The sequence below is a fragment of the Cydia pomonella genome, chromosome 21 (assembly GCF_033807575.1).
Source record: "Cydia pomonella isolate Wapato2018A chromosome 21, ilCydPomo1, whole genome shotgun sequence".
NCBI lineage: Eukaryota > Metazoa > Arthropoda > Insecta > Lepidoptera > Tortricidae > Cydia > Cydia pomonella.
Genome location: NC_084723.1, coordinates 81767 through 106905, shown reverse-complemented (window position 1 = coordinate 106905; position 25139 = coordinate 81767). Strand labels below are relative to the sequence as shown.

Here is a 25139-nt window from a genome sequence, read left to right as displayed (position 1 = left end):
CCGCACGCATGTCGCAACAATTAACACAATGACGTCACAGCTCTACCCATCTCACCTCGTACTATTCCCGTCTCAGCTAAGTTGAACTTGACAGTCCAGTCGCGCCTTTCACTTCGCGGGGCCAGGCACACCGTACGAGGACCATGCGCGTACGCAACTTACTGTAGTGAAACTTTAATTTAGTGATAACATGTAAACAGTGAGATTGAAGATGAACGGAGTTAGTCATGCGGTACCAAAGGTGTTGTTAGGTTACTTAGTGTTATTATTCTCAGGTGAGTGGTCTAAACTAAACGTCTAAAGTTTTCACTTTTACCGAGTTCGTTGAGCAATATTGTTCGATTTCTTTCGAGTTCTTGTTACTTTAATTGCATTCATACTTATTGTGAGTTTTGCCACAAATAGCTTTAAGTAGAGACTCCTGATATTACTTTGATGTACGTATACTCGTTAAAAGTGTTTAGCAAAAACTTTTTATTACCGGTTGTGACACTTGTGACTTACCTTTCTTTATGTGTCATAACACGGCGCATACAGGGTGTAATCGGTAAGTTTTACATGCGAGTATTCCCTAAATATAACAGCTATGAAAAAATAAACTGACATCGAAAGTACGTTATCCATTGAGTTAAATTACATCAATAACTTTTTTTAAATAAAACTATAAATACCTAGAATATTAAGTTTAAACGGCCCCATACATTTAGTACGACGTCCGTTGTGTGGTTTGTCTTCACTAGTATGAATACAAATATGATTACTTGTTTACATGATTAATCTGCTATAATAATTATACCACGTCAGTGGCAAACAAGCACAGGGTCCGCCTAATGGTATGCAATCACCGTAGCGTATGGACGCCTGAAAATCCAGGGTATCAAATGCGCGCTGCCGACTCTACAAAACACAACAGTAGATTGTGTCACAATAAGCGAAGCGAAGGGTTCAACAATTGAATTCTGAAATTGAATCCTGAGCGTATTGAGGGATTTGAGTGTGAAAGCCCAAGATGGTAATAATTTTGCTACCATGTGACACATACTGTATTTCACATCACCTAAGAGGAAATTATTATGTTCCAAAATATTATTTAAGCAAAAAAGTTGAATGGAATGAAGAAATAAAATCGTGTCCTAGAACAGAAAATTGTCACTTTGATCCCTCCTGCTAGGGAAGAAAAGTACCACGTTGATACCTCCTAGCCGGGAAGAAAAAGTCCTTTTTCGAATGGGTGACGTGAAAAACAATTTACAGCGTTTTCCAGAAAAAGTTCCAGACGAAGGACGAATGTAAACAAAAAAATGTAATTACGTTGTTATAAAAAATATTGAGTACGGTTTTTTTATGTAAAGAAAAAAATCATATTTCTATCACTTACTGTAGACAATTAAACCACTTATCGGATGTCGTACTAAATGTATGCAGCAAACTAAATATTTTGGATATTTCAAGTTTTATTAAGTAAATTTATTGAAGTAAAATTACTTATTCTCCTCAGCACTCATTGGATAACGTACTTTCGATGTTAGTTTTCTTGATATCTTTTATATTTATTATTTACGGAATACTTAACGATTACACCCTGTATACAGGCTGGTATTAAAATCGCGAATTAACACCACAATTTGCTTGCTCCTGATTGAGCTTGCTAAGGCTAACACACTGCACGAGTCAGTTCTAAACATAACGACATCCCTATTTACCGACATGTAGTGGTTACTACTGGATCACATAGTTGGTTGAAGTAATTAATCTAATACCTTGAAACGAGCAATTCTTGTATATTTATATATATATATATATTTCGGGGATCTCGGAAACGGCTCTAACGATTTCGATGAAATTTTCTATATGGAGGTTTTCGGGGGCGAAAGATCGATCTAGCTAGGTCTAATCTCAGGGAAAACGCGCATTTCTTAGTTTTTATGTTTTCCGAGCAAAGCTCCGTTTCCCAGATATTAATATTATTAATAGTTAACTTAATAAGTATTAATAGTCCATGCCAACATAGTTTTTCTTCTAGCATATTTCTAAGAGATTGTATTCGGAAAACGTCCGATCCAAGTATGTGTTTAGGAATATAAGGTCGAACCATAACAATATTGGATCTGTTAAGTTTATTACGCACCATTTTCTTTGGCGCATAGATTACATTTCGCAGATGTAACACGTAGGTACTAATGATTACCTACCTTATTGTTTATATTACTCTTTATCTCGTAATTTTTTGTACCTAGTGTTTTTTTATATTTAAAGAGTAGATATATTATGCTATAAGCGCGATTTGATCAAAATTGCTAGGAGTACAAAAGTCAAATAGAAAGTTTTATGGCTATTTTTATAAATTTTAAATGCCGTCAGTGTCACATATGTAAAACAATTTCAATACACTTGTAGAGAAATAAATACATTTTATCTAGTTTCTTCACAGTGCGTATGTAGGCAGAAAATGAACAGCTGTCATAACATTTCGCCTCTGACTGGCTACGCTTACTCTTTAGCTTAGTGACAGACGCCAAACGCCGAAAATGGCGGACAGTTATTATGTATAAGATGTTAATATAGATGGCACTGAACAGTTTTGTACATTTACTATGTGTTGTTATAACTGGTTGCCAACAGTTGGCGTTCGATATTTCGCGACCGCGTCATCTACATAGTTCAGATGTCAAATTCAGGAACGATTTTTTTATTAGACTACATCTCTGTAACGTTCAATTCATGCTTTGACAACATAAATACCGACAATTTAAATATCTGTGTTTCAGATGCGTGTTCAGGCCTGGTTCTGCGCGCGCTTATATCTCAACATGGTCTCCACGGCGAGGTGGAGTTCTCCCGCAAGGCCGAGGGCATTGTGGCGGTCAGAACAGCCCTCACACCAACCTTGGAGCACCCTGAGCATGCCCTTCGCTGGGCTGTACATACCTTCCCGGTCGACCATCGTGATGTGACGGACGCAAGGTGCTCTAGATTGGGCGCCGTGCTACATGATCTAACTGATGAGCTGGGCTACCTGCTAGTTCCTGGCAAGGTAACTTGTTTAATATTCACTTGCTCTAACCCAGGTATATGTCCTGCGCTGGGTGGTTCATATATTCCTGGTTGACAGTTTGATGTGACGGACGCAAGGTGTTTTAGGCTGGGAGCCGTGCTGCACGACCTTACTGATGAGCTTGGCTACCTGCTGGTTCCTGGTAAGGTAACTATTGTAGTAGCCGACTATTTATTTCTAGCCTAGAAGCATATCCTTCGCCAGTACGCAGGGCTGTCCATCCATTAGGTAACTACAGGGTGGCCATGTACGGATGGCGTTAGGAAGGATGTAAATTAAACAAATGTTAGGCTCGATCTGAACTGTATTGGGTACTAAAAAAAAAATTAAAAATTCTTTATTTCAGATCACAAAGCGATCCATATTTTGTTAGTACCATTTTAGCCTTAACACTATGTTAGTAACCTATACCTATATCTACTTAGACCTACCAATAACTACCTCTGTCCAGTACCCAATTAGCGGGCAGTCGAGGCGTTCGCCTAACGCCCTCAGCATGCTGTTAGTGCTGCCGCGCACACGTCGTAGCAATGAGGCCACTCTTTTTCGCCTGATGGCATAAAAGTCGTCAGTTCGCGCCTCAGCGAACATGCCTGACGCACTACAGTGCCTCGGCAGCCTTAACAACGTCCTAAGGATATTATTATATTGGACACGCAACGTGTTGTAGGCCTTTTGTGTAAAACTTGCCCACTAAGCACGATTATATAGTGTACATTAAGTTGCATATACATAGCGTGCCACTACACGCGGTTAATCATCGTAAAGGAGTTCCTGCTCGCAGTGAGCGCAGCGCAGCAAATTAAAAATTATCGTTTTTAAGTATATGCGTTACCAACTGATATGTTTCAAGTCAGTGCCAAGCCAAATATTAACTTTATTATATTATACCGGACAAAAAAAATCAAAAAATCACATTACACTTCATAAAATAAAACTATGATAATTGACTATGGTCTCTTTTTACCACTATTTATTTATTTAAACTTTATGCACAAAAGAAAATCTTAATAAGCTTAGGTTTATATTTGGCTTGCGCAAATATGACCATGTGTCTCAGTTTCGTTCTCAGCTCAAGTGGCTTCCTATTCGTCTTCGCCGTGACTCTCATGTTCTTGCCCTCCTTTATGGCATTCTCTTTAACCCCGCTACACCACCTTATCTCAAAGAGCGTTTCAAGTATCTCTCTTCTATCAGATGTTCTCAGACTCATATTCTTGCTCCTCCCTTATCTACTTCAAAATGTTATAATAGCTCTTTTACCTTCCGGGCTGTTCGGTTATGGAATGCTCTGCCAGTAGAATTAAGATTAGCTAAATCTCTCCCCATTTTAAAAAATCAGCTGAAACTATACTTTTTATCTCTACCTTAAGTTGCCATTTATATATTGTATATGTGTAAGTATAAGTAAGTACAATATATATATATATATTGTATTATATTATATTGTATATTTATTAGTATATTAGGTATTGTTTTAATTCTTATATAAGTAATAGTATGTGTGTTTGTGTTTAATAGTCTCCATATTTAGCTCTTTGCACTACTTGACTTTTGTATGAGTTCTAAATTTCCTGCTACCTAAAGGTTGTCTGGAAGAGATCGCTTTTTAGCGATAAGACCGCCTGTTGTTACCTGGTTCTATTTTCCTTTAAAATTCATTTGTAGTTTTACATGTATGTAAAATGTATAATTGTTGGTGCAATAAAGAATATTTACTTACTTACTTACTTACTTAATGTACAAAAGGCGAACTTAATGCCATGAGGCATTCTCTACCTTACCTTACTTTTACTTTTACTGAAAATGTATTCCGTTAATGTGTGTTGTTACGTAATAAACGTTGTTTTGATTATAGGACAATGCCGAGTTCGAAACCAAGGTCCCCTTAACCGGCCCCACCGGTCTGTGGGGGCGGAGTCTCCGCTTGGAGTCCGCCGAGGGGCGGGTCATGTGTGCCTCCATCCTCGCCGTGGATGAGGAGGCCGAGTCCTACGCGGAGGCGCGGTTCAGCGCACCAGTGGCTGGTACTGTCACATTTAGGTATGTAGGCCCCATTAAGTAGCCCCTTATTGTCTTAACTTGTAGCTTCAGTTTCCCTTTAGACCGTTGAAGGCGTCTAGTTCTTTTAGTTTAAGGACCGAATTCACAGTTCAGTCCAGAATAATAATTAACAACCTTCAAACACTTGAAGGAAGCGTACTGACTCCGATAAGTTAATTTTCTCTATTTAAAGGGCTTTTTTCTTGATTCGCGAGGTTCTGTGACATATCATTAACGTGTAACCACGCGGAACTTGAAGATGAAGGCTTTTGTGACATTTCCAGATGGCTCATACCACGAGATGCTTCCGAACCAGACGCGGACGTCACCACCGACCTGTACCACATGCGAGCAGTCCGCGGCTCCGAGGACTACACCCAGCACAAGTGGAAGCTGTTCGTTACCGACATCTTCGACACGTCGAGGAGCCACGATGACAGCTGTGACGTGCTCCAGGCGGTATTCGACCCGGCTACGGGTGCGTTTTTAATTGTTATGTAAAATAAATCTGACTTTAGATAGTTGTAATTTTTGTAATGTTATATTCTTCGGTTTAAACCCCAGGCTGCGTACAATTAATGTAATGATGTACGCCGTACGTTGTACAGCCTTACATTTTATATAAGGCAGCAACATAAACATAAAATATGATCCTTTAGGTAGTCAGCGTACGACGTCAACCAAATTAAATTAATCAATATCTAATTAATCCCACCTTGATTGCAGGTGGCGACGGGCTCAGCGTGGGCGACCTAGACGCACGCCTGGGCTTGGCGCACGTCGCACGCGACGGGCGGGTATCTGCGCGTGCGTTATACAAGCACGACGTCCTTCGCGCGCTGCGCGCTGACATGGAAGCGACGAGGCGGAGTCTCTACGTGGTCGTGTATGACCATCAGCATGAGGACAGCTTCCTGGCCTGCGCTAAACTCAGACTGATGCAGCCGCACACCGCTAAGTATGCCTATCACAAACCTTCTTCTTCCTCCTTGCTGCTTGCTTCGTTCTCTGCAGTGCTTAGGTCGTGACTTCCTCCGTGAATTATTTAATTCGGATGGCAGATATCCTGAGCATCCTGGCCTTTCGACCTCTTGGAATTTTCAAGTTTCTATCAGTACAATAGCATACACATACGCAATTGTTAAATTGAACTGTTTCTCTCTCTTTTTTTCTGTGTCTTGCGTTGCGATAGATAGTGCAAAGGCGTGGGCACTAGTTTAAGTAGCAAGTAATAGCATTGTCTTGCATTGACATAAAAGCAATCAGACGGAACCTCTATACGTGGTGCGGTTGAAACCACAGCAACGAGGACAGCTTCCTGCCCTGCGCCAAATTGAGGCTGATGCCGCTATAGACCGCTAAAAATACCTGTTTGCCTGCTACTTTTCATGTCAATTTTACTTAAAATCGATATTAACACTTCGCATTAATAATTCGGGGCTTCAGTGATGGCCCTTACAGTTCACACACGCTCCTTATATATGGTGTCGCTAACATGTAGAACTATACCAATCTCTTTGTGTTTGTATACAGGGTACTGATAAACATGGCGGGCGTGAAGGGCACAATATCCCTCCGCCAGCCTTCACCATGGTCTCCCACCTGGGCCACCTTCGAGCTCAGCCCAGCTGCCGGCGACTACGAAGCCAGCTTGAGACTAGCCGGGTCTATACTGCGGTACACAGTGCGCGAACTACCACCGAACCCGAATGTGTATCCAGAGCGACGCTGTAATACTACGGGAGGAGTTTTTAACCCGTCTAACATCGACCTTGGTTCTGTTCCACCAGCAGGTGAGATCAGTTCTTTAAATAGTCAAGTTACCCTTGCATTCCAATTCCATATCAAAGCTTACTTCAAGATAATTGAGGGTTATTAGGTTATCTAGGTAGTGGATAATTGAGGGTAAAGTGTTTAAATAGTGTCTGCAAATTGGGACTTCGGCGAATTAAGACACATCCGTGACGTGTTTCTCGTCATGACTATCGACTGAACATTAAACCTTAGTGCATGGAAATAAGGTCTAGCCAAGCCAGTGACGTATGTTGCGCTTGCGATGTGGAGGTAATCAGCTTATCATTAGTGCGATGACAACGTGGTAATTAGGTGAGTTACAGGCGGTGTGTGTACTGGAAACACGCCAAGTTGCTAATTAATGGTTGTATCAATTACCAATTAAGCATATCATTATTCGGAGAAAGCTAATGGTATTAAGTAATGTAATTCAATGTACAAGGATATAGAATAGTCAAAGTAAGAAATATATGTATTTTATGACGTCACTTGCACGGATTATCCCCAAGCCAGAAAACGTATGATTCTGTGCTCATGAAACAAGCGGCAAAATACTGCGTTTTTTTAAATGCTTTCTTAATAGCCACTTTTTAATGTAAGGATGTCTTTGATGTAAGGATGGTACGGTTATGTTACATGTGTATGGCACACAGTTTAGTTTGTTGCTGTATATGGTTTACACACATACATGAACTACATATCTCCGCACAAAGCCGCCAAAGAGAAATACAATGGTTTGTTGTGAGCTAAAATCATGTCAACTTCGTCGCGTGCGCAGTGTCACATTTCTGGGAGGAATGCTGCAGCCTCCGCAGGCCATTGTCTATTGTTTGCTGCACATCTGTTCACGTTAGAGAATCCAGACCACAATTGTTTTGGTTACTTAATCTGCACCGGTTAGATATTTTAGTTTTGCTATTGGAGAACATAATTTGAGAAAAATGCATTTGACTTAAACATAAAATTTTAAGTTTAGTTCACTTCAAAGTGCCATCTTTGTGAAAATGAAATTAAGTGCGCAGTTTAAGTCAGCTTACTGCTGCCATGTTTACGAGTAAGTATTAGGGTTTTTTTTATTGTGTTTTGCAGGAATGGGCACACAGGACCAGTACGCAGTGGGCGACCTACTAGGGAAGCTGTTAGGGCGCTCGCCACGTCTACCACACGCCTACTTACTGCCGGGGCTGGCGCCCGAACTTGCCGGGATGTACTGGGACGTGTTCCTGCCGCTACGGGGCGTCGCGTCCGTGCGGCACCGCGCTTTGCTCGTTGAGAGGTAGCACTACACTTTTTTTTCATGTGGGATGTGGGTTTGACTAGTATAAAACGATCAGCCATGCAAGATGTTCAAGCTACTGCTGACGTGTTTCTTTTACGCTATGACATAGCGAGTATTTAGGTTCTCAAAGGTCGGCAACGCGTAGGTAACTGGCTTATCATGCCTGATAAAAAGCTGCAATCATCGTCACTTATAGTTATAATCAACATCATAAGAGACACTTTTATGCGTTGCCGACCTTTCAAAACCCTGAATACTCGCATCTTGAAAAGAACCATCGATAATGGCGCAAAGGAAACATCTCAAGAGGACCTCATTCCACAGCACGTACGTTCGAGAAAAAAGGAAGTGCCCGTTTATTTTTGTTGTGCTACATATCTAGGAAGTGAGCATAAGCTTTTCTCCTTTGGCGAGGTGGAGTTTAATGTGTTTGAATAATCCGGTTTTACATCATGTTTCAGACGGGCACCTTATCCTTCCGTGTGTGGCTCAGTAGTCCCTTACGAGTCGGACACTGGGTACCAAACGCCCATGACAACGGCTGAGGCAGTGTTCCGATACCCGCTGGTCGGTCGAGTGCTATTCAGACAGCCCCAGGATCGGCCCTGGGAGGACACCACCATCATCATCGAGAGCCTGGTCAGGAAACAGTTGCACACTGCAACTGTCCACGTAGCCAACGTGCCAATCGTTAACGCTCCGTAGCGTAGCGTAGTCATCTCTCTCTATCACTCTTCCATATTAGTACAACAGTGACAGTTGCGTTTCGTTCGCTACGGAGCGTTAACGACTGGCGTGTTGACTACGTGGGCTGGTCAGTTATTATGTCGACGATGGTAACTACTTTTGAGCTTCGTCGACATCTAAGTTTAATAGCTGTTAGTTTAGGTTTATTGTCAACTAAATCAAAGATGTAAACCATACGACCACCATACCAATGAATTAACCTAATATATCTAAATTGGTTCAGCGGTTATTGATTCTCCATACAAACCCTTTTTACACATGTATGATATGATTTTTGGGATAAAAACTATCCAATGTCCTTTCCCGGAACTCAAACTATCTCTAGGTATACCAAATATCAACTCAATAGGGTTGTTTCCAATTTTTTGAAACGCTTGTTCTACATTAACTAAAAGTTGCCCTAAAATTCAAGTTTTATACCAAAAACGGCTTTAAATATGTTAAATTAACAAAATATATTTTGATTTAAGCTTTCGCGTCCAAAACGCTCTTTGAAAATTGTGTGACGTCACAGTTTACGGTTTGACACATAACTACATACATACGTAGAAGATACAAACTGTCAACTAATATTTGTTATTTATCGCCTAACTGTCAACAGTGTCAATCCGAGAGTTGTGACGTCATCAGAATCTTCAATGACGTTTCGAGTTTGGTCACGTGACGTGTGCCAAAAGATATTTTAAATTCAATATTTACAAAAATATAGTTATTACAGGTCCCCTAAAAGTAGTTTGACATGTTCTTATAATCCAAAAGAATTTATTGGGATACAATTCTGCCCTAAGATTTGTAGACGGAAACAACCCTATTGATTCAGCGGCAATGTCAACGGGATACAATAAACGAATTCAGCATCCCCGATTTATCCGAAAACAAAATACCAATTTTTGTCAAAATCGTCATATAAATATACAGTTGAAAGCCCCAATAAATGTACACTCTTCCCTTCTTAAATCAATCCTTAGGACCTAAGGACCAATCCTTCTAAAGGAAATCTTTTGTTCACGGGATGCCGTATTTCATCGGCTGCAACGGCCACTAATAACCATCTGATGCGAATCTGATTTTGACTTACTTTTCCAATAATTGAAGTTGGCATTGCCCAGATCCACGCAGACGGCGCGAACGTGAACGACACGTTCGGGCACCGCTGGGCGCTGCACGAGCGCGCGCCGGGCGCCGACTGGTACAACTGGTCGCGACGCTGCGAGAGCGCCGGCGGCGAGTGGGAGCCCCGCGGACTCCAGGTCGACCCGCGCCAGCCGGACCTCTACTGTGGACATGCGCCGCTTTGCCGACTCGGAGATCTAACCACTAGGTAATGCTAAAGTGAGATAGCATTCCAATTGGGAATACAGGTTGTTTAGACTCAATTGGGAATAAATTACGGGGTGAATATATAGGTCATACTGAGCAACTTTTACTATGGGACCTACCCCGAAATCGCAAAAAAAATGGCTGTTTCATATATTTTGGCTTCTGACCTTGACATTTTCTATGGGAGAGTAAAATAGTTTTTCGGAATTTCGGGGTTGGTCCCGTGCTAAAAGTTGCTCAGTGTAACTAGGGTTGCCATCCGTCCGGGTTTCCCCGGATTTGTCCTAGTTTAGAGGGCGTCCGGGGAGGGCTTCATTTGTAATCCAGGTATAAAAATTTAAAGCCTTAGGCCGCCCGCGACACGCGTACAACCTGTTGACATGTCCGGGTTCTAGACTCTAAAAAAATCCGGGGTTTTCATGCGTCTTGTCCTAGTTTCCAAATTTTAGAAATGGCAACCCTAAGTGTAACCTATTATATATTCAGCTCGTTAATTATTGCAGGTGACTAAATAAACATCCTGTATACCTAGTTGGTTACTAAGTTCTGTTACTCGATTTGCAACCTCTTTATTTCCGTTAAAACAAATGCTACCGAAAAAATAAAAAAATTACATAATGTGGTGGATTTGTGAGCTATAATTATATACCACACATAACGCTTATCTCGTCGTATCTATAATGAATTGGGGCCTAAAAGAGAATCGTATCGCAGTAATTGCGTTGCACAAATGTGGGCACTCGCCAAACATGATTTTGAAGTTGCAAACAGTCAAGAGGCGATTGCGGCTTTGCAACGAGGCCATCATCCCTCTTATGTGATGATTTGGCTGGGCGTGTCATACTCAGGGCTAACACAGGTTCATTTCTGTGAAAAAGGTGTGAAAACTGGGGCCAAAGTTTACCAGGAAACCGTTCTCGAACCAATAGTGAAGCTCTTAAGCCACACTCTATTTCAAAACCAGCCATGGGTCTTTCAACAGGACTCAGCTCGTGCACTTAAGGCAATAACAACTCAAACCTGGTTTCGAAGGAACAAAATTGACTTTATTGCCCACGAAGACTGGCCGTTCTCCAGCCCGGACCTTAACACCCTGGATTATGCCATATGGCAGATTATTGAGGAGAAAGCCTGTGCTAAACCCCACACAAATCTTGACTCCCTCAAGCGGGCCAGTGTCACAGTGGCGGGACAGTGTCGGAATTAGACATGACAATCGTGCGTGCCGCTATTGATGACTGGCCTCGTCGTTTGAGGGCCTGTGTCAAGGCCAGAGGAGGCCATTTTGAATGATATTGTCATATTTAATTCCTGATTTTGTGTACTTCATTTTAATTTATAGTTTATTCAACTTTCTTTCGTATATTTTATGTAGATAAAGATTATTTTTTTAGGTATACTCGTAGTCATTCCCGTAAGGTGCAACGTATGTTTCACTGGATTATTTACTTTTGAATTGGATTGGACTGAAGAAACCCAGATTTCCTTTTTATTTAAGAAAACTTCTGGTCAGGACTGAATGGATTGTGTCTATTATGTGTTTGACTGCAGGCACGGCATGCTGTCAGTGGCGGGGCGCAAGCGCGCAGCGGCGAAGCTGACCCGGCGAATGTTCACGGACCCGGTGCTGTCTCTGTCTGGCCGTTACTCTGCGCTGAAGCGCTCGCTTATCATCCTGGACGACCATGGACCCGTGGCGCGGGGCGAGCGGATGGCCTGCTCCGTGTAACTATCTATTTCCCCTAATGATAATCCTCTGACTGAACTAAATGACCTATTGTATTGTATTGTATACGGGCGATTTTCCGCAACTCGACGACTGGCGCCTATTTTGCGTGACATTGTGGAGATGGGCTAGTCCTGCCAGCCCAGCTCCTCTAGGAATCCTATCAAACCCTTAATGTTGAGTAGGACCTCCGGGAGGTCTCTCGGGGATCCGAGATGTTTAGCTCTGTATGGAGTCACTCCGCTGCATTCCAGCACCACGTGAGAGGCTGTTTCTTCTGTCTCTGCATTCTCGGCATAGGGGACTGTCTGTGACATCTGTTGTGAAAAGATGTTTGCTAAATAGTCCATGACCTGTTATGACACTGGTTACCATACTCAGTCGGACTTTCCCTAGTTGAAGGAGCGCCCTTGTGAGGTTTCCGTTGATGCCAGGCATGGCTTCTTTTGCCTGCTTGCATCCAGTCTGGTTCAGCCAGTGTTCTGTGTGTAGTTTCCCTGTACGTGCCAGCAGCATTAAGCGTACCTTACTAAACGGTATCGGAAGAATCGGTTCCGGACCAATCGCCCCCGCACTCGATCCTTGCCTGGCAAGCTCGTCCGCAGCATCGTTACCCCGGGATCCACTGTGTTCTTGATCCATTGTAGGGTGATCTTGTTATTGTGACATACCTCCATTAGTCGTTCGTGGCATTCGTGTATAAGTTTGGATGTAACTATATGGCTATTTAGAGCCATTAAGACTGCTCTACTGTCGGAGAGTATGCGGGTGAAGGATCCTACTACCTTCCTTGCAGTGATGGCAGCCGCCGCGTTTATGATGCCCATGCATTAAGCTTGGAATACCGAGTTATGGGTTCCTAGCGGAGTGGTGATTGACATGTTCAGGTCTTCTGAGAAGGTTCCAGAGCCCGATCCGCTATCTGTTTTGGACCCATCAGTGAAGATTCTCAGCTCCCGGGATTGAGTCCTTCATGATTGTCGTCCTCATATTTATAGCGTATTTTGTAGCTTTTGTTGAAGATAGCTTGTTTTTGAATCCGATCCGTGCCGACCTAAGCACTGGAAATTCGTCATACACCTTTTCAAGGCATGTTGTGTGAAGAGCTCCTGTGATGTTAGACCATATCTTAAGGGTTCGCAACCTTACCGCTGAGAGACTGGCCTCTTACAGTATGTGTAGGTGCAGCGGTGGCAGGTTTAGCATGGCCTCCATGGCTGCAGTCGGAGTAGACCTCGTGCAGCCAGTGGTGGCCGCGCATGCGAGCCTTTGGAGTCTTTGTAGCTTGTCTCGTACGTTGCCTACGTTTGTTCTTGGCCACCAAACCAGAGCACCGTAACAGAGTAAGGGGCGGATTACCGTCTTATAGAGCCAAAGGGTAATTTTCGGGTTGAGTCCCCACCTCTTCCACTTTTGTCTATAGTCTATAGAAAGTAGAGTAATGGGTTTTAATACTGATGATCTTGAAGAGTTTTAGTACTGATTTTGTAATCACATTATTTAGCCCTAAATATTGCTCCTCCAGATTTGTATTGCAAATAGGGTGCAAATAAAAAAGATACCTTCAATTAAGATACATACCAAATTTCAAGACTGTTCCAGAGATTTAGAGGTTTGTCCTAATCCGAATGTACTACCTAGTTGGTGTTTATTTGTTTTTAGTCGCAGTTTTTAAAGAATGTTCCACTGAAGTATTTTCTACTGACAAAGGTTTTGTCCAAACTTAATGATCACGCTACCGGTATATTAATGGTTTATAATTGTGTGCAGTATAGTGGGTTCAGCTCGACGGAAGGCGGTGGTCCACGACTGGTTTGGCGAGGGCGCGGGAGCGGGGCTGCAGGGAAAATTGGAAATCATCCAGCAGTCTGCTTATGACATCGCTAATCTGCAGCTGAAGCTGGACAACCTAGAAGATGTCCGAGACTACCAGATTCGTGAGGTATACCACCTAGGCTCAGGGGTTGCAATTAGGTTGCAGGGAACACTGGAAATCGCTAAGCAGTCTGCTTATGACATCGCCAATCTACAAGCTCAAGCTAGATGATCTGGAGGACGTGCGGGACTACCAGATACACGAGTTATATTATCAAGATCTCCATGGTCCCTCACAAGTAAGAGGTCTTTTAAGTTAAGCGAATGGAGATATAAAGGCGGGTTAAGTTTTTGGGACAATCACATGCCTATAGGGTTACACTTCACACAAATCCTCAATATACCATTTTAGGCAACCTTAGTTGGCGTGTAAGTAGATTCTTATAAAAGTCGCTCAAGCGACAAAAATCACCATTAGCCAATTAACGTTTGGACGTAAACACGAGCGCTTGTTGAACAACACACTGTACCTACTATCCTGCTTCTTTAGGCACAAGCCTCCAAGCCTGAATTAGTTAAATTATGTTTTATCCCTTTCTTACAAATACTTAAGTCAAAATTACCGATAAAGACAAACGGTTCATAGCTAATTCAGGCTTGTAATGCGTTTATGAATAATACCGTACATCTTTACTTAGCATAATCTCTGCTGTTGCAGGCCCCGGTAGAGAAGGAGCTGGAGTTCCCCTGTGAGACCAGCACGCTGCTCGAAGTTTACAACCCCTACAATGTCAGCAAATCCACGAGCCCACCGCCCGCAAAAGGTAATTCTAACTGCTATACTTAGTTAGGTCTACGGCGAACATAGAAAATTTGTTATCTTTCTCTTCATCAATCAAATATACAAGCGCGATAAACTGATCTGTAGGTACTTAATTGTCATTTGCCTGGCCATAACAGCCAAAGTTTGAGGATATTTGCCGGACTGAACTAAACCCTCTCGGTTCATATTTTCAGGATACGCTAGACCGGCCCGGGCCCGGGCCGACTCGTCTGACACGTCATTTTCTATGACGGCTGATCGGTGATCACGTGGTGCTTTCCATACAAAACGAAGTGCCGGAAGCTCCGACCCGGGCCCGGTCCGGTGCGCCGCTAATCTTCCAGCATATGCTGTGCCATTCGTTTAAAATGATCGAGCCATTAACGCGATTGTTTTCCTAAGTATATTTTTTGGAATGCTATTGAGACTATCCCTGTCCCTCAATCGCCTTTATATCGACGCGCGTACTTTTTGCGCATTATGGCAATAACATAAAAAATATTATTTATTATATTTGTATCTCCCTATTATTATTAGAAAGAAAGGCTTCATTACTTCACCGCAAGATCTACCTCTACACATATTTTTAGAACTCTATTCCAAGTATCAGCTATCCACAGCTATTTTAAATCTTTTGTTATTTTTCGTGACAAAATAAAACATTACGGTTATCTTCGTAACAGGCACGGTGGACGAGTACGCGGTCGGCGCATTAGGAGACAAGTTCGGTCTGCTGGAGCACCAGCGACGCACGCGCAGCGCCAACAACGACACGGTGTTGTCGCTGTTCGGCCAACAGAGCGTGCTCGGCCGCTCGCTGCTACTCGCGCGCGCTAAGGGCACGAGAAGGTTAGTCCAGACTATACAATTTATCCATTTTTACCCGGCTGTAATATCCAGGGTAATATGATTACCTATATGTCATTGTTATTTTATGTTTGAATGCAATTTTCCAAATTGAACTTTATAATTTAGCGAGGCGTAGTCTGTTAGAAAGAAGAAGAACTTACATGCAATTTACGTTAAGAGTCCTTATTCCTACAGACGAGCGTATTTTGTAAAATGCTTCCTTTTTCATTCAAGATTACGACGTAACTATTAGTATTTATTCAAAAACTGATAACGTACTTAAATAATCGTTTCCTAAGCTAGGGGCTCCAACAGTTCAAATTTTCATTTTCTCTTTTAAACCTCTTTTTTAATGAGGTTTTTTGGGAGTCTTTTCCAAATTTTGCAGTGAGATGTGGCGTTTCGGTTCTCAATTTTGCTATAAACAAGAATCATTTGGTACATGAATGACTACAATTTGATTCAACATATCTCGTACGAGGGGCTGGAATGATTAACAATCGAAGATTCATTTGAAAAAACTGATAAAATACCTTCCGAGTTTTCTTCATTTTTTTGGCGAAAACAGGGTTTTATTATATTTTATTTCCGCAAATTGTACGCATATTTTGCTTTAAAAATAATATTATAGCAAACTGTAACTTTATGTTAACCTATAAAAAAAAAAATCGTAACTATGGGACCTACATTGCCGTAAATTTATATTTTTTTTAAACACGTATAAATCACGCAGCAGCGACGCCCCGCTCTCAGTCCGCGCGGAGCGCGCTTAGAGGACGGACCTGTGCTCGATTGTCAGGCATTCGTTGCGATCGTAATCAGCTACGGAGTTCCGAGAAGTGCTATATACTGCGATTAGAAAATCTTAATAAAAGTTCATTTTTTACAGTATGCCTAACAGACTCGCTTATTGATGGATTTTCAGTGTTACTTTTTTTTTAATACTAAGTCGGTGGCAAACAAGCATACGGCCCGCATATGTACGCCTGCAACTCCAGAGGAGTTACATGCGCGTTGCCGACCCTAACCCCCTCCCACCCCTCGTTGAGCTCTGGCAACCTTACTCACCGGCAGGAACACAACACTATGAGTAAGGTCTAGTGTTATTTGGCTGCGATTTTCTGAAAAACGCATTTTCACTTGAAATTATGTTAGGGTTTGCATTATTATTTTTGACCCGGATGAAGTCCAAGTTCTCATGATGGAGTCAGGAGTTGGTCACCAGAACTCCTAATCTACTAATTATAATCCCATAGTGTTTGGGCTCAAAAGATTTGCCCTGACGAACACCATCGATCTAGATGAGGTCCAGGGTCTCATGATGGAGTCAGGAGTTGGTCACTAGAACTCCTAATCTACTCATTATAATTCCATCGTGTTTGGGCTCAACAGAGTTGCCCTGATGAGCACCTTCAATCTAGATGAGGTCCAGGGTCTCATGATGGAGTCAGGAGCTGGTCACCAGAACTCCTAATCTACTCATCATAACTCCATCGTGTTTGGGTTCAATAGAGTTGCCCTGACGAGCACCATCAATCTAGATGAGGTCCAGGGTCTCATGATGGAGTCAGGAGCTGGTCACCAGAACTCCTAATCTACTCATCATAACTCCATCGTGTTTGGGCTCAATAGATTTGCCCTGATGAACACCATCGATCTAGATGAGGCCCAGGGTCTCATGATGGAGTCAGGAGTTGGTCACCAGAACTCCTAAACTACTCATCATAACCTCATCGTGTTCGGGCTCTATAGATTTGCCCTGACGAGCATCATCAATCTAGATAAAGTCCAGGGTCTCATGATGGAGTCAGGAGTTGGTCACTAGAACTCCTAATCTACTCATTATAATTCCAACGTGTTTGGGCTCAAAAGATTTGCCCTGATGAGCACCATCGATCTAGATGAGGTCCAGGGTCTCATGATGGAGTCAGGAGTTGGTCACCAGAACTCCTACTCTACTCATCATAACTCCATCGTGTTTGGGCTTAATAGAGTTGCCCTGACGAGCACCTTCAATCTAGATGAGGTCCAGGGTCTCAAGATGGAGTCAGGAGCTGGTCACCAGAACTCCTAATCTACTCATCATAACTCCATCGTGTTTGGGTTCAATAGAGTTGCCCTGACGAGCACCATCAATCTAGATGAGGTCCAGGGTCTCATGATGGAGTCAGGAGCTGGTTACCAGAACTCCTAATCTACTCATCATAACTCCATCGTGTTTGGGCTCAATAGATTTGCCCTGATGAACACCATCGATCTAGATGAGGCCCAGGGTCTCATGATGGAGTCAGGAGTTGGTCACCAGAACTCCTAATCTACTCATCATAACCTCATCGTGTTCGGGCTCAATAGATTTGCCCTGACGAGCATCATCAATCTAGATAAAGTCCAGGGTCTCATGATGGAGTCAGGAGTTGGTCACTAGAACTCCTAATCTACTCATTATAATTCCAACGTGTTTGGGCTCAAAAGATTTGCCCTGATGAGAACCATCGATCTAGATGAGGTCCAGGGTCTCATGATGGAGTCAGGAGTTGGTCACCAGAACTCCTAATCTACTCATCATAACTCCATCGTGTTTGGGCTCAATAGATTTGCCCTGATGAACACCATCGATCTAGATGAGGTCCAGGGTCTCATGATGGAGTCAGGAGTTGGTCACCAGAACTCCTAAACTACTCATCATAACCTCATCGTGTTTGGGCTCAATAGATTTGCCCTGACGAGCATCATCAATCTAGATAAAGTCCAGGGTCTCATGATGGAGTCAGGAGTTGGTCACTAGAACTCCTAATCTACTCATTATAATTCCAACGTGTTTGGGCTCAAAAGATTTGCCCTGACGAGCACCATCGATCTAGATGAGGTCCAGGGTCTCATGATGGAGTCAGGAGTTGGTCACCAGAACTTCTAATCTACTCATCATAACTCCATCGTGTATGGGCTCAATAGAGTTGCCCTGACGAGCACCATCAATCTAGATCAGGTCCAGGGTCTCATGATGGACTCAGGAGTTGATCACCAGAACTCCTAGTCTATTCATCATAACTCCATCGTGTTTGGGCTCAAAAGATTTGCCCTGACGAGTACCATCGATCTAGATTAAGTCGAGGGTCTCATGATGGACTCAGTAGTTGGTCACCAGAACTCCTAATCTATTCATCATAATGGTAATTTGATGGTGCTTGTTGGAGTAAATCTATTGAGCCCAAAAACGATGGAGTTATAAATAGATTACGAGTTCTGGTGACCAACTCCTGACTCCATCATGAGACCCTGGACTTCATCTAGATCGATGGTACTCGTCAGGGCAAATCTTTTGAGCCCAAACACGATGGAATTATAATGAGTAGATTAGGAGTTCTAGTGACCAACTCCTGACTCCATCATGAGACCCTGAACATCATCTAGATTGATGGTGCTCGTGAGGGCAAATCTATTGAGCCCAAACACGATGGAGTTATGATGAGTAGATTAGGAATTATGGTGACCAACTCCTGACTCCATCATGAGACCCTGGACTTCATCTAGATCGATGGTACTCGTCAGGGCAAATCTTTTGAGCCCAAACACGATGGAATTATAATGAGTAGATTAGGAGTTCTAGTGACCAAGTCCTGACTCCATCATGAGACCCTGAACATCATCTAGATTGATGGTGCTCGTGAGGGCAAATCTATTGAGCCCAAACACGATGGAGTTATGATGAGTAGATTAGGAATTATGGTGACCAACTCCTGACTCCATCATGAGACCCTGGACTTCATCTAGATCGATGGTACTCGTCAGGGCAAATCTTTTGAGCCCAAACACGATGGAATTATAATGAGTAGATTAGGAGTTCTGGTGACCAACTCCTGACTCCATCATGAGACCCTGGACTTCATTTAGACCGATGGTACTCGTCAGGGCAAATCTATTGAGCTCGAATACGATGGAATTATAATGAGTAGATTAGGAGTTCTAGTGACCTACTCCTGACTCCATCATGAGACCCTGGACTTCATCTAGATTGATGGTGCTCATCAGGGTAAATCTATTGAGCCCAAACTCGATGGAGTTATGATGAGTAGATTAGGAGTTCTGGGGAGTTCTGGTGACCAACTCCTGACTCCGTCATGAGACCCTGGACCTCATCTAGATCGATGGTGTTCGTCAGGGCAAATCTTTTGAGCCCAAGCACGATGGAATTATAATGAGTAGATTTTAGGAGTTCTGGTGACCAACTCCTGACTCCATCATAAGAACCTGGATGGACTTCATTCGGGTCAAAAATAATAATACAAACCCTAACGTGATTTCAAATAACACTGAAACTCTATAGCACTAATGTGCGCAAACGATTGGCATCTTGACTACGCAGCATGGGTGCGTAGCCACCATGCCAATCGATACGACAACGAAACACTATCTGTCTCTCTCTCGTACTAATATGCACAAACGATTGGCATCTTGGCTGGGCAGCATGGGTGCGTAGCCAACATGCCAAACGTTTACGATACGACAAGGAAACACTATCTGTCTCTCTATCGCACTAATATGCGCAATCGATTGGCTTCTTGGCTAGGTATCATGGGTGCGTAGCCAACATGCCAATCGTTTACGATACGACAACGAAACACTACTCTCTCTCTATCGTACTAATATACGCAAACGATTGGTATTTTGGCTAGGCACTAAGCAAGTGTGTGGCCAACATGCCAATCGTTTACGATACGACAACGAAACACTATCTGTCTCTCTATCGCACTAATATACTTTATTTATACCTGCAGTCATTTAGTAACTTCTTCATTTTCCATTGGTGTGAAAGAGACAGAATAAAGAGCAAGGGTTATAGTACACTCTGTAGTCTGTACACTTAGTAGTAGTGTACATAAAAAAAAACACTACTGTGCATATACAATAAAATAAAGAGTGCCCATATGATATCACATATGACACTAAAATTAATGTTGCTTGAAATTATATTGAAAACTATCAAGATTATTCTAGTCTGCATTGAAACGCGCGTCGCGTTGCCGGCGCTCGCATACCGAGCGCCAACGCCATCTATCGAGCGTTATTTCGTGAAATCGGAGAACGCTCCAAGGATTAAGGGCTCTTAAATTGCCGACTGCTAATGTATACTGCATTCAAAAGTTTGAGATAAGTATACGCAATCTCTGAGCCTGTTTAAAGACGAAATTGTTAATCATGGTCATCTTAATTTTAAAATGCGATGTCAGTTAAATCTCGAACCTAGTACTTAAGTCCCAATATTTTTCATGCTTTTCTATTTCCATTATATACATTTTTTTCAGTTCAGCAAGTAAATGGATTTAGTGCACTATGTACATACATCAACATCAATATTTTAAGTACAGGAAAATTGCTAAGTAACAAATATATTTTTCAGGTGGGCGTGCGGTACAGTCCAACGTGGCTACAGTCCCTCCGAAGCCCGGGAACTTAGGGCCATTGCCTCCTTCCATCATCCCGGCGGCTTCGCGTGGGGCTACGTGCGCATGACGCAACTCGTGAGCAGCGATGGAGGCACCAGCGATACCGTACTTGAGCTCAAACTGCGGTACCCTGGCGACAAGGACCGAAACATGGTAAGCAAACGGTTATAAAATGTATACCATCAGCCGCAAAACTGCATGGCGACTTTATTAATGCAATAATTTTTCCATGCAATTCCTCAGCTTACTGTACTTTGCTGCTAAGGTCTCCAAGTTCGTCAACAGCGATGAAGGAAACAGTGAGTGACATTGTGCTCGAGCTCAAACTGCGGTTCTCAGGTGACAAGGACCATGCGCAAGACACCTCGTAAGAGCCAGTGTGGCACTGCGGAGGATATTACTTGTGGCCTGAGAGTTGCCACGCCGAATACTGTGATATAAAGATCCATTACGAGCTGAATGTTTTCCAGCTGCGATCGCGCAATGACGTGTTCTTCAGCTCGATCGTGGTGCGCGTGCCGCAGCCGCTGCTGGAAACCATCGCGAATCGCGGCGGTTCCGTGGGAAATGGAAATCCGAAATTAATTATACAATGAAAAGCTGAGCGTAAATGAACGCGAGTAAAATTAATGCACGCATTATTTTACACTTCATGTGTGTTGTACCTGATAGATACTTGATGACAAAACTTGGATGTAAAAATATGCTTGACAAAAACTTGACAGTTTCAAGATTGTGTATTGTTGTATTGCAGACACACGGTCACCGCTGGGAGGTGTGGGTGAACCCGGTGGGCGTGGACGCTGCGGTGGCGGTGGCTGGAACGCGCTGCGTGGCTGGAGGATATCGGTGGAACCCCTACTTCACTCAACTGGCTGACCCTCTTAACGTAAGTATCAGTTTCTAATTTAGCTCTTGCTAAAAGTCAGGAAATATTGCTGTCACGATGGGTAACTTTTGGTGAAACCTCCATTTCTTGTAGTTTGCTGATAATCCTTATCCCGTGAACTACCAGTATCGCTAACTATTTTACCTTAAAAGTACATAAGTAATTATTAAATATATGTACTTATAGTAGTTTTGCGTCATATGCCCTTTGGTGCAAAACTTTTTTTTTATGGGATTGGCGTGGTAGCTTACACAAATGCTTCTTTTATTCTACTTGACTCTTCTTTAATCACCATGCAAGCAGGATAGACTTTGTACGATGTCGAGAAGTCACTAGGAGCTTGCTAGGACACTCGGCATTTTAACAAACTATTATATTTTATCATATGATTCTTATGTACGGCTGTGAGACCTGGGCACTAACTCAAAAAGAGGAAAGTCAGCTCCTGATAGCGGGAAGAAAAGTGCTCAGGAAGATCCTGGGACCTGTCCGAAGTAACGACGGCTCCTGGAGGATCCGAAAAAATGCCGAGATCGAGGAGTTGGTGGCTGAGCCCAATATCATCGGCGTAACTAAATCCCACAGACTTCGCTGGCTCGGTCACCTACTCAGAATGGGGGAGAATCGCGCAGTCAAGGAAGCGTACTTGGGGCGACCAACCGGCCGTCGACCGATCGGGCGCCCCAGGTACCGCTGGTGTGATGTCGTGGAGGCGGACCTGCGCCAATTCATGGCAGGAAACCGCGCTGGATCGGCACAGGTGGCATTCTCTCGTTTCGGAGGCCAAGATTCTTTTTGGATCGCTGAGCCAAAGCAGTTAGTTAGTTAGTTAGTTATACAGGGTGACCTTAGCCATTGGACAAACCCTGAAATCCCACGTAGGGTTACTTCTCAGGAATGCTCTGACGTTAATATTTTTTTTATTAGAACAAAAGATAAAAAAAAATATTTTTCGAACAAAAGTTATTTGCAATAATCGACAACAAAAAGAAACACACTGTGTTAATATTTGGCAGTGTTTTTGACAATTTGTTCGAAATATTTGATAATGATGACATGTTTCAAAAGTCAGAAGCTTATTAGTGTCATAAATAAAAAAGATAATCAAAAAGGTCGAAGAAGGTTCCATATACTATTCTTTAAGGATATTACCTTAGGAGCTACTAACACATACAGGCTACTCCAAAGTAAAAAATGGTAATTTGTTAATTTCTTCGAAACCGCTACACCGGTTGTTATGATACTTTGTACACTGGTTCTAAATACCCTAACGCATATGTACATTAAGGCTTTGTCCAATGGCTAGGGACACACTGTATTTTATCATGTCTTGTAGAATTGATGATGACTCATGTTTTGCAGCACGATTTGTACGACGAAGAATGCGGCGCAGATAACCCGCTGCGCTGCGACGCGGGAGACCTTACTTCGCGTCTTGGCACTATCAGTAAGTTAAGGCTATAGCTAACAACTCACATCAAACCAGGTTCAGTATCAGGTTGTTCCGCATTTTACATTTTCTAAGACAAGTTGTAATGCGACGGGCTATTTTTATTTTATTTTATTTTATTTATTAAGGTCTACCAACAGTTATTACATCCAATACGTTTACATAACTCAAAAAAAGAAACATTCAGTGATGCATAACTAATTATAGGTAAACACAGCATGCAAAAGAAAAAACAATTTCTTACTTAACATAAAGTGAAAGTTACAGGTTAAATAACAAAAATAAATTAAACTTGTTTATACTATAGATTCAAATTCAATAATTTTCGGAACCTGAGCAATGAGTCAGAATGAATATCGCAGCAGTGGCTAAGTTTATTGTATAATCTACATAGTCGTGGAATGGGTGAATTAGCGCCTAAGACGGTTTTCCTAAATACCGGAGACAAAAGGTCTATTGTGTTCCTAGGATATCTATATGGGACTCTAAATCTAATTTTGCGCAAAAGTTGTGGACAATCTATATAATTATTTAAAAGTTTATATAAAAATTGAAGATCAAGCATGTCTCTTCGTTTATCAAGAGTATTAATTTGGAAGTGTTGTAATCTTACTGAATAAGATGTATATTTGCTAGCTAATGGTGTGCGACTAGATATATGCCAAAGAAATCGTTTCTGAATTCTCTCTATCCTGAGGCAATGAGTTGAATAATGAGGCCGCCATACCGTGCTACAATATTCCAAGATATTACGCACGAAACAGTTATAAAGAAGGATTTTGGTTTTTACTGTTCGAAAATGTTTACCGGTTCTTATAATAAAGCCTAGCATTTTAGAAGATTTCTTAATAATAGCATCGATGTGCGGTACAAAGGTCATCTTTTTGTCAAATATAACTCCCAGGTCTTTGATATGATCAACTTCGTTAAGATGTTCCCCAGCGATGTGGTAGGATGAATCTATATGGTTATAATTTCTAGTAAATTTTATATGTAAACATTCTTGATGTTCAACTGCATGGCGTTGTCAACGCACCATTGATTCACTCTGTTAAGGTCACTTTGCAACAGATCCACGTCACCAGGTGTGGTTATTCGCCTAGCAAACTTTAAATCGTCGGCATATAAAAACGGACAAGAATTCACAAAACAATTTTGTATATCGTTTATAAAGATATTAAATAGGATAGGACCAACGTGAGATCCCTGCGGAACTCCTGAACTAATGTCATGCACCTCAGAACGATGTCCATTAACTACAACATAGAAAGCTCTTTTATCCAAATATGATTTAAGCCAGGAGAGAAGAGATCCTGAGTATCCCAACGTGACAAGTTTATGATAAAGTACAGAATGAGAAACGCGATCAAAGGCTTTGCTATAACGCCCTAAGCAGGCGTTGAACTGCACGTTCTAATAAAACAAAGACTGTCGGTTAGTATTCATGGACTCCCTGTAAGTCCTGCAACGCTAATACTTTGTTTATTGATGCGAAAGCAAGAAGACAGAAACTAAAGCGGATATACATAGAGACAACTCTGGGCTGTTCGCTTTACTCCTGTAACATTACACTATTTTGAGGCTGGTGGTGTTGACTCTATCTATCACTACTTATTGCAGGTGTAGGAGCAGGACGGCAGGTGGTGACGGACGCAAATCTCCCGCTAGAAGGAGCAGCGCGGGCGCTGGGGCGGTCGCTGGTGGTGTTCGCGGCGGGGGGCGGGAGGGACCGGCTCGCCTGCGCCAACATCGAGGAAGACCACGACATCGTCAAATACGTGAACATTCTGAAGCCGCCGCGATTCGCTATGTCAGTTCAAAATAGAGCGAGAACGTTGTCCGTTTATTATGGGGAATATTCTCCGTATCCTATACAAAACTTTCTTATAGGACTTTTTCGAGAAT

At 42.4% G+C, this 25139-nt stretch overlaps 1 protein-coding gene across 1 annotated transcript in view; it reads left to right on the top strand.

The window, feature by feature from the left end:
- Positions 1-99: 99 nt before the first annotated feature.
- Positions 100-25139, top strand: part of LOC133529533 (uncharacterized) — a 45707-nt gene continuing 20667 nt past the window's right edge. Inside the window, exons 1-17 of the mRNA XM_061867270.1 lie at positions 100-275; positions 2769-3034; positions 4914-5098; positions 5383-5576; positions 5825-6056; positions 6632-6891; positions 7982-8168; positions 8633-8810; positions 10028-10239; positions 11790-11963; positions 13735-13906; positions 14498-14603; positions 15286-15451; positions 20850-21048; positions 21650-21784; positions 23147-23231; positions 24855-25044. Coding sequence (XP_061723254.1) covers positions 212-275; positions 2769-3034; positions 4914-5098; positions 5383-5576; positions 5825-6056; positions 6632-6891; positions 7982-8168; positions 8633-8810; positions 10028-10239; positions 11790-11963; positions 13735-13906; positions 14498-14603; positions 15286-15451; positions 20850-21048; positions 21650-21784; positions 23147-23231; positions 24855-25044 — 3005 coding nt within the window. The 5' untranslated portion in view covers positions 100-211. The remainder of the gene's footprint in view (positions 276-2768; positions 3035-4913; positions 5099-5382; positions 5577-5824; positions 6057-6631; positions 6892-7981; positions 8169-8632; positions 8811-10027; positions 10240-11789; positions 11964-13734; positions 13907-14497; positions 14604-15285; positions 15452-20849; positions 21049-21649; positions 21785-23146; positions 23232-24854; positions 25045-25139) is intronic.